Source organism: Agrilus planipennis, unplaced genomic scaffold (genome assembly GCF_000699045.2).
Source record: "Agrilus planipennis isolate EAB-ADULT unplaced genomic scaffold, Apla_2.0 scaffold12, whole genome shotgun sequence".
Taxonomy (NCBI): domain Eukaryota; kingdom Metazoa; phylum Arthropoda; class Insecta; order Coleoptera; family Buprestidae; genus Agrilus; species Agrilus planipennis.
The window spans coordinates 135,911-146,394 of record NW_020439003.1 but is presented as its reverse complement, the minus strand read 5'-3'; the positions used below and the strand labels follow the sequence as shown (position 1 = coordinate 146,394).

Sequence of the window (10,484 nt, the reverse complement as noted above, 5' to 3'; positions counted from 1 at the left end):
TAGATGGGCCAAGGGTGCGGCACACCATTGTACATTGTAAGTTCCTATAACCCAAAACGTCTTGGGTTTTATGATGACAGTGCATTACGCACTGAAATAGACCTCATGCTTATTTCCTCGCCTGGTGCGTGTGCTATTTTCCTCCATCGCTCGGCCGGGAAAGTGAAATTTTCTTGAGTAAGTAATATAGCGATCACGTTCAACAAGAGAAAAATCACAAAAGCTGTCGATTTTAACAAAGCACTAAGTACGTGTATATTTTTGCATCATTACATGCGAATGCATAAGTTTGCATTAAAGAAAGCGTCTTCAATTATGTGATGTTGAATGCTTCTGTTTTTTTTTTTTACGTTAGACCGGGTTAAGTTAATTTTCGGGGTGGATGCAGTAGGTACATGGTCCAGAGGTTTCGATGCATGAGCTTTGGCGCACCCGGGTCATTGTTATTGGCGCGATACATAGTAAGATTTATTTCTCACACATTTATTAGAAAGGCGACTGTAGATTATCTACATACATATATACCCACGTCTTATACATGAAACGGTGGCGACTATATAACACGTATAAACTATATACACACACATTTCGTAAACAAATGCAGATGCTATTTTCAGATTGTCGCCGGTAATGTGTTCCAATGAGTATGCAGTGAAGAAAAGATTCAACCCGAGACAGTCACAGAGTCGTCACTAGTACTACTGTACTTGGTTGGTTATTAGTTAGTTTGTTAGTTAGTTAGTTAGGCGGTGTTGGATAGAGCTTTCGATTTAACTCGGTGCAGACATTCATTGGAGACATTTACATAGTCCAGTGGACACATTTTCAGATATGTGCTTCCCATAAGAGAAGGGTTACCATTTGAATCGGTAACTGTATTACCATAAACAAGAAACAAATACAAGATAGAAACTGTAACAACAAAAATAATCAGAAAAGTGCTGTTTTTTTACGAGTGTTTTTGTATATTCGTGTTATTATTGTTTAACAACTTTCCGAATGATACATTAGATAAAATGTAACGAAGTAGGCCGTGTAGGTAGTATATTACGATGCACGTACGTATGTACATGATATCGCAGTCGGCAGCAATTATAATTACGTGTACGTGCACCCTTATTTAATCCCCTTATCGTGCAGCCACTGACGTTAATAAATTAAGTGTTCTACGTATATATATATATACGTTGGAATTGTTGCTGCTTGTTGTGTGTAGTGGCGGATCACGTCGTGTTACGTCATAAAATAATTGCCGGTCGGAAAAGCGAGTTGAGTGGATGTTGTCGATAATTTCGGACCGAAACCGAGGACAATGTTATTAATTGCTTTAACAAGTTCTGTAAAGATTCCGTGACGAATAGCGCCAAACAAACGGTTTGTTATGCACCCTGTCGGGTGGTGATTCAACTTATTTATGTGTGGCTTTAGTTTATTGTGTCCCACAATTTTACTTCGGTATGTATTTGTTATTTACAAGTTGGTTTTTGACTGTCGCGATAAACGCGAAAAGCCGGACAATTTCCGCATCCCTTCGGTGTAAGCTCCCAATTTTTAGGGCAAAGTTTGTATAGCTGTATATTAGCTTCTTATCTAAGACGTTTCAAATATTTTCGACTACATTATATCGAATATATAGCATTTTTATCGTTTTAGGACAAGTGTGAATGAAATTGCAACTGCAAACTGTATGCATCTTGAACTAAATATAGAAATTACTGGATGTCAGATTAGAAATATAACTAATAAGCTTTTATCCGCGGCTTCAACGAGAGTGTCCTAATTATGTGTCAAAGATCTTCGAAAATACAATAATTTGATAAATTTGTTCTTAAGTCCTGGCCAGGATCATTGAGATAAAATTAAAGTTTCTAATTTTCTAGGTTTACTTTTTGGGTAGAATGACAGTAAATATATTGAAATGAAAAGAAGTTTTTCTATACTTCGAGAACAGTTATTTTTTTCTGGATAAAAGGTACCCCATGTCCTTTCCTGTACCCCTGACATTGTACGTGCAAAATTTCATGATGATCGGTTTAGTATTTAAGGCGTGAAAGCGTAACAAACAAACAAACTTACATTATAGTTACGATGAAAAGCAAAATTAGAATTTGTCAGTTTCTACAATTTTCCAGCTGATTGTCAGTAATTTCCTTGTGTAGTTGTTTTTCATGAATTATTTATTATTATACCGTAAATTGTAATGCATTATTTCATCATTTATAATTATTTCGTATAGGTAATGCCATAATAATTAAATGTACCTATCACTTTAAAAAAACGGGAATTGAGTGTTTTCTGCAAACAGTCTGTTATAAATATCCAGCGGACTTAACTATTTAACTAAAATACGTAATTGAAATGATTATTCACTTCATGTCGTCGTTAAAATTGACTAGATTTTAAATTGATAAAATTGCTATACGGCGGTTACTTAAAATAGTGCACTGATGATGCATCGTGTGTTTACAAAATGCTAAAAAATTGCAGTTGAATCCTTGAAAATTAATATTTACTTAATATTTAATTGCAACAAATAGGAAAATTATTACAAAAAACATCTATATATAGATATGGTATAGTTTTGTCAGGTATATACTTCTAGCTTTGGTGTTATTTAACAGATCTGGTAGGTATTAGAGACTCAGTAATTTCAGTAATTAAAATCCAATTTAGATAATCCTGTATGTACAATCTAATGAAAGAATTTGATTCATTAGTAGACGATTTACATAAGTAATGCCATTAAATCCATTATGTATACAGTTGTAATTCTAATATATTCGGAAGCAGTAATCTATAAAAAGTATACTTATATAGAAACAGCGAATCGATTCAATGGGTTTATTGTTTCGTGCGTTTTCTGTAATTTAATTTGAAACTTCCCTCTCCTCTGGACCGCTTCTAGTTTCCGTTTCATGACATCAGCCCTGATTTCGCTCTTGTTACATACACTCACACTAGTTCATAGTTCAATATAAAACTAAAGATAGACATGAAGTACGTTTAGAGTGAAAATATTTGAAATTTATTTTACAAAGTATTATGTTTTTAAAAACATTTGGTAGATTCTAGATATTGTTTTTTGAAATCTAATTCGAAATAAGTACTTAAGTACCATGTAATACGTAATACGGAGATAGTAATTGACTTTGGATGACGAAATAGAATTATTTGTTAATTTGACTTTAAAAAATGGGCCACAACGAATGACATTGAATTGACTACAATCCAATGAAAAACGTAGGCTTTAACTAGATATACCTAGTTTGGAAATTTACACGTATTAAATTCATGTTAAAATAGCGACTCCTAAACATAATTATTTATTTTGGAAAGATTGTCGTAGGTGTTAGAATAAGAAAGATTGATGAACAAACACTAAATTTAGAAAGGCGATGACAAAAATACATGGTTTTCTTTTCTCCCGACTTTAATTGTATTTGGCGATTTTTCATAAATTGGCTTTTATCAAAATTTGAATCTTCTTATTATTATTTTTAGCGTGCCAGTCTGCTGTGTGAACGGACTCGTAATTACATAAATAAATTCCAATTTCATTTCTGTTTTACTTTGGCGCGTCCTTTTATAATTTCGTATTATTTCTGGAACATAAAAATGCTAGACGCGTTAGCTGCGGGGCTTGGGGTGTTGGATTTGTCGTAGCTCTTCGACGAAAAACACCGCATTATTTTGGTTTATTTTCGTAACAATGGTAGAAATAGAATAAGACAATGAAGGGGAGAGGCACCGTGGTGGCTGCAGCTGTCGCTATCATCGAACAGCAACAAGTGCACCTTCAGGACGACGAATACTCGGACGACATCTACGTGATGGAACCTGCGGTCCAGAAGATGCTGAGTGGCAAATGTTCAGCTTTCGCCCGATTTAGTCCCGATCAAATGTGCGGTGATTTTCACGATCCCGCGAGGGCGCCGCCGGGATATTTCGAAACCAGGAAGCATCAAAATCGTGCCTCTGATGCTGCTACTGCTACTGCTATGGGAGAGCAACTATCGGGACCGGGGATAGTTAAAAATAACCATTGTTTTGAGTGGAACGCACCAGATGCCTTAGCCACGCGGCGTCAACACAACCATAACCATCACGGTTCGCCTTCATCCGCCGATGCCTTCGACCTGGGTTTGAGTGATCTCACTAATGACAAGGGGAGCGGCCAAAATTGCCGAGGGCTCGACAGGGAAGTCGATTTTGAAGCGGCCGTCGAGGATTTTGATCTGACTGCCATAGACGTGGAGAAGTTCGTGGCCAAGTACAATAATAATCGCGACAGGGGAACAGTGACAAGTGGCGATAAAGTGAGGGGTGGCGGTAGTGAGGATGGTTTCTCGACGACCACGGACTTTTCGTTCAAATTTTCGCACCTGAAAGAGGCTGAAGGAGATTACGAGACGAGCCCGTCGACCAGTGAAAGTGATAGCGATTTCGAGGGAGAACACGTGGTTAACGGGGGACTGGATACCATCACGGAGGAGGAACGCACATCTGGAATAAGTTTTAACTCATCGGCCGGTGGTAATAAATTACAATTTAAACAAAAATTTAATTTAGACTTAAAATGCATTTTATTCATTGGTCTCGAAATTTTTGCTTAGTTGACTTAATATTTATGAAGAATTTAGTTATGGTACGCATATGTATAGGTACCATAGGTTGAAGAGACGAATTATTTTTATTTTTTAGTAAATTATTATTTTTAGATTACAACATAAGACATTGAAATTAGCGGTATCTTCTGTGTTTTCTTGAATAGGTACTTAATTTGTTTTTTGTTTTTGGCTCCACGAAGAATTCTGTCCAAATTCACCCTTTTTCATTTCAGATGTAGTTATTTTTAATGCACTGCCCTTTATTAGCTGGTGATATGATGCCCTATTGTTAATCCACGAATGTCAGATGAGTAACACATATGTAAACACGAATAATATTAATAGCATTAAGTTTGGAGTTGTGGTTTGTGGTATTTTGGAAAAAACCAAAATCGAAAAATATATTAGATGCGATATTTCTTTCTAATGGGTTTCAAGTTAGCAGTTTTCAATGTTATCTCTAAAAAACGTTCTTAACACTATTGCAGGACCGTAACATCTAAAAATAAGCCTGATTTATAGTTTACAAGGTACGATTAGGTTGCTGTTGAACTTGGGGAACTTTAAAATAACTTTTCGAGTTAAGTTAATTTTTTCATCTTTAAATTTTTAAATAAAAACTGAAAAATTATCAACAAATTAGGGGTATTCGTCTCATGCAGTTGTTTGGGGTCTATTCTTAATCTATATTTGTTTTATTTTCTGATAAAATTGTATAATCGGTATGTTTTTGACGTTTTAATTCAAATCATGGTTATCGTAGGCTTCTTTCTTATTTTTGCTTTAAGATTTTCGTCGATAGACGAACACGGATTGTAAAAAATGTGAAAAAAACTTTTTGAAAATGGTAACTGCGGAACTCAGTGACATTTTTAATTATTAATAGTGGTTAGGTTAGGTTAGATATTAATGTGAAAATTCATTTTCAATTTTCCATCCACTACAAACTGTCTCAAGTTAATGAAGGAAAATTTTTGTTGCTCCAGGGCATCTTATCTGATAAATAGTAACACATTGATATGTAGTATGTATATTTGCAGAGAGTCAATTATGAAAGTAATTTAACGATAGTAATTCTCTTGAAATTTGCATGGGTTGTGCGAGTGTGTACACGTTTTTCAACACGATTAATTTCATTAGACCGCCTTTTAACTGTCGAATGTGTGCCGAATTCGATTTGGCCATCGTCCAAAAAGTAAGCATCATCTGAAAATAGCAAACTGATAGTAAAATCGCCGTTGGTGCTGATGTTTCATTATGTTTACTCATGTGCTCTTTGGGCACCTCGTTCTACGCCTTAGTCGAACCGTCATCGTGCGGTTGTAGAACAAGCCGTAAAAAACACTTTTTCGTCGTTCCGCGTGCCATCCATGTGAACGGTGTGTGAAATTGCGTCCCTTCGACGAGAAATTCGTTTTATTGCTATGGAAAGTGAAGATGTCAGCGCTAATTCAACTAATAGTACGTACCGACGTGTAGAACGCATAAAAAGGTGTTACGTTAGAATGCATTTAGGAAGCACATAGATGATAACGACATTAATTTAGTTAAGTTTAGAAAATTTAGGACGATGGGTTATTACCTACTAATAAGTACTCTTGTATTTCTGTTAAAAATTTAATTTTGATAATATGTTTTCCATTTAATTTGATCTATATACATATTCCTAAAAGTTTCTTGAATTCTTCATTAACATCTGAACATATTTGGAATTGTAGTAGATATTTTTTTGATATGTACCGTATGCGTACAATTAGCTGAATTCCAAGGAGTGCAAATATGAATTTAAATTACTGTCACTTTTCACTAATTTTTATGAAAACGAATGAAACGAATTTTCCAAAAAGTAAATTATTACCCAAATACATGTGGTTTATTTATTTAAATTATTATAAAGACGGAATAAACATTTTTGGAACAATTTTAATTCTATTAAGTATTCGAATACTTTCAGAAAGATGTCGGGATATGTAATTTTATTTTGATTTAAATTGATTGTTTCCGAGAGTAATATTAACTTCCTTTAAATTCCAAGCACAAATTTTAACTTGCACGCAATTGTGTCTTAATTCCTAGTGAACATGCGTGTGGAGTTTATTTTTAAATTAAAAGAAGCCAAGTTTACAAATGTTGCTTTTAGTAGTTCTTATACTAAAACTTCTGATGTAACACAGAACGAAGTAATAAAAATAGTTCCATGATTTAGCTTTCTGCTTGGACTCCGTTAATAAAAAAAAAAGCAAAAATAAAATAACAAAAACGCATTGTATCATCTACTTTTTCGAATTGATGGATGAAAAATTATCACGTGCTTTTTATTCCCTTTTATAATGTGGATAATTGCAACTATTGGCAGATTGTCCATCAAAAATATTTATTTGTACCTGTGAGTTCACAGTTGTGATTCATTTTTGTTTGTGTAGCTATTTATTCAACAATTTGATGGCGTAATCTCAATAGTAATCAATAAAATAGCGTCTATTTATCTGCCGTTGCTAATTTCTATGGGCAGGGTCGAATTGTTGGTAGCATTTCACAGTTGAACTGGCATTCAAATGAAATTCTAAATAGACCATTCTCAATAAAAAAATTAAAAATAGATATCAAGTTGTATTTAAGGGGTTTATGGATATACAAGTTAATAGAATATCATTTGAAATAAGAATACCAAAAAATTATTAACAGGAGTTATTTATGTAGATTGTTTATGCTAATCGTTCTGATTAAGATTGTTTTCCCAAAATCGTAAACTTTTGTTATGGAAACACAGTGTGGTACTTACTTTTTCTGTACTAACTACTAATGTTGGCATCAACGTCACATATTTGTAACAGTTTTCTTTAAATGGAAATATAATTGAGGCAAACCATAAAAGAATATTTAAGAAATACATGATGTCAGGAAATTTAATATGTACCATATGTGAGAATAATCTTCAATTATAGTGCTAATAAAAACAGGACTACTTCGTAAGGTATGATCTCTGGTACCTATGCCCAAGTCTTGCGAAAAATTTGGAACATATTACATGATAAAACAAGTATTATGTTATTCAAATATGGACAGACCGGTGAATAATATGTCCTACTCTACTTATTGAGGGGTAACAGTGTGCAGCGAGAAAATTTGCGTGTCGGTCTCGAAATCTAAACTTTTTAGGATTGTTTAATTTAACTAAATTTCAAAAATTATAAAAATACCTATGCAAAAATGAAAACTTAATCCCTTAAGTATTTTTGTTTTCTTGGACTTGAAATTTTTATAAACGTATCGCTAAATAGGATATTTTTTTTTTAAATATTTTTATATAGGGCAAGATTCGTCTAGTCCTGAAGATGATTCCACGGTTAAAGGAAACGCACCTTGGTCAGGTACAACGTCAAATCGAGATTCAACATCAGATCTCTCCTCTACGTCTTCAGAAAATCAGCCGCGTGGTATTGTAAAAGGTCATTTACATTAATTTATTAATCTGTTTTACCAGGCGATAACATTCTAATCGAACTAACAAATTGAAAATGCTTTATATCAAAAACTTCTTGAAATTGCACATTTTGTGCGACGGAAGTTTATGTATTAAGTACGTAAACGCTGTCTCTAGTTGTTAAAGGCTTTTTTATTTGTATTCTATGGGGAGAAACGAGATATTATTCCTTTCTAAAAAATTCCGACTGCGTTGGAACGATAAATATTAAAGGAGTGAAGATGAAGGCACAAATACGACATTTTTCAACTTATTCTTTCATCATTTTCGATGACAAGATGTTCAGCATGAACAATTACTTATTTATTATTTAACAAATCAAGATCTGAGTGCAAATATGTTGGTATTGGCTTTTCTCATATATGATTAATACTTAACTGATAATACGGGTGAAAACGAGCGTATGACATATACCCCATAACGATTCAACTATAACAAAATAAAGTACTAATTAAAACTCACCATTACTGTCGTGGTTCCTGTAACAAAAACAAACACCAAATTACTAAATTATTACCACCCTAAATGAAATAAAAATATATAAGGTTTGTCAAAGGACGAAAAAATTGATATTGGACGTGAATTTTCAGAAAATATTTATGACATAATGAATGCTTAAAATATTGAACACAGTATTATAAAGGACTTTCAGACGTCAATTACTATTAAAATCTTCAGAATATGTTGTCACAAAATACGCGTCTGTGAATCTAATATGGAGCTCTACTAAATCTTACACAGTGACAGTTAATTAAAATTTACCAATAACAGGCTTGTCTGCATAATCGCTTTATAATTATTCAGTGCAGAAAACTTATATTTCATAGTTTCGAGTATGTGCAAAATTCTGGAACATTTTTTAAAAAAGATGTGCCTGTTTAACTAAACCAAAGGAATAACAAAATACCTCAATAGTAGTATCTATGCTGTTTTTGGATAAATAAAAACAAGATTTAAAGTTGGAAATAGGGAAATAGACTGTAACACTTCAAATTATTCGAATTCAATTTCAAAAAATTCCCATAGCTCTTTAGGAAACTAACATTGAATAAATATATTTCAAATACGATTAATTAATTTCATGGAAAAGCGTTAACAGTTAGTGTGATTGTCAGCAGACACCAGTTCGTCCCGTTGCAATAAAGATTTTAAATGGATTCGTAAAAACCAAAGTCCATCTCCTTCTCCGAAGATGGAAGACCAACTACCTCATACAAAACCCCCCATTAACAGACTGCCTCCCAGTAGAGAGCGTACTCCTCGGCGTTCGGCGGAAAAATCCGCCCCCGGCAGTCTGGATCGCCGAAGACGATCGCACGGGAAAGGGGAAAAAGAAAAAGAAAGACCACGATCAACGCACATTTTAAAGAGTCCTCCGCGACTCGAAGACTTTTATCCCTCTTCAGGGTGCCAAAATTGGTGCTGCAATCCGCACGCTACAGAGCCGTACTGTTTTAAAAATTTTCATCGGCGTCACGAACGATTCGATCCCCAAAAATATGGGAGTAATCCTATGCTAATGGAGCAGAGGTGTATCGACAGGGGCGGTAGTCACCCTGACTTATACGGAGATTGTGGGAAATGTAGACATGACAATTTTTACGACTGCTGTTCGTATCATACCATGTCCAGTTGTTGTATGTTTGGCGATCGAAATTTTCACTGGATGCCGAACTATTATCCTAGAAAGGTATTTCTATTTATACTGTCGATATTCCATTACAAGCTTTATAGTTCATAAAATTGAAAACTGGGTTACTTGTCACGACCCATAGTGTTGGTGACGTTTATGGCAAATAAATCATTTTTGCGATAAATTTACTCTGTAATTATTTCACATAAAACTCACATTTGCACAAATTCTATCATCGGCTCTGTCTCATTTCACGCTTGGGTTTATATATATATTACATGCATTATGAAATTACTATCAGATGCAGGGAGGTTTTTTAATAAAGAAAATAGGGAAGTCATTAAAATGTAGTTGTAAAATCACCCATACATATTATTGGTAAAATATTGATGGTTAAGTTAGGATAAGAATTCAGATTTACATCCTGCATCTATTCATTTAATAATTAATCAGTGTTTTATTTTTTATAAAATATCAAATGCGATCATGATTTATATTTGTAAAAATATAAATTTTCTTTTTCATCTATATATGCATAATATTTAATTTCTACATATTTATGTAGCAACCGTACCTATATACATATTTTATCGTTTTGAAAATAGTATTTCAACTTGTTAGATTGTTACATCAACAACTAAAACTTTAGCCTTATAAATAATTCCGCATACGCCTCAACGTATCGCATTTAAAAATGCATATTTATTAATATGCAATAAGATCCGCGCTCAGTTTTACGAATCGGAAATACATATATTAC

At 33.7% G+C, this 10,484-nt stretch overlaps 1 protein-coding gene across 6 annotated transcripts in view; it reads left to right on the top strand.

The window, feature by feature from the left end:
- The first annotated feature begins 622 nt into the window (after window positions 1–622).
- LOC108742080 (liprin-beta-2) overlaps window positions 623–10,484 on the top strand; it is a 15,664-nt gene continuing 5,802 nt past the window's right edge. For 2 of the 6 annotated variants that reach the window (XM_018477102.2, XM_018477098.2), the window contains exons 1-4: window positions 623–1,455; window positions 3,717–4,533; window positions 7,919–8,056; window positions 9,207–9,781. In XM_018477102.2, the coding sequence (XP_018332604.1) occupies window positions 3,732–4,533; window positions 7,919–8,056; window positions 9,207–9,781 (1,515 nt within the window). In that variant the 5' untranslated portion in view covers window positions 623–1,455; window positions 3,717–3,731. Of the gene's footprint in view, window positions 1,456–3,501; window positions 4,534–7,918; window positions 8,057–9,206; window positions 9,782–10,484 lie in introns of those variants that run through there. The other 4 variants (XM_018477103.2, XM_018477101.2, XM_018477100.2 and 1 more) reach the window with 3 other exon arrangements.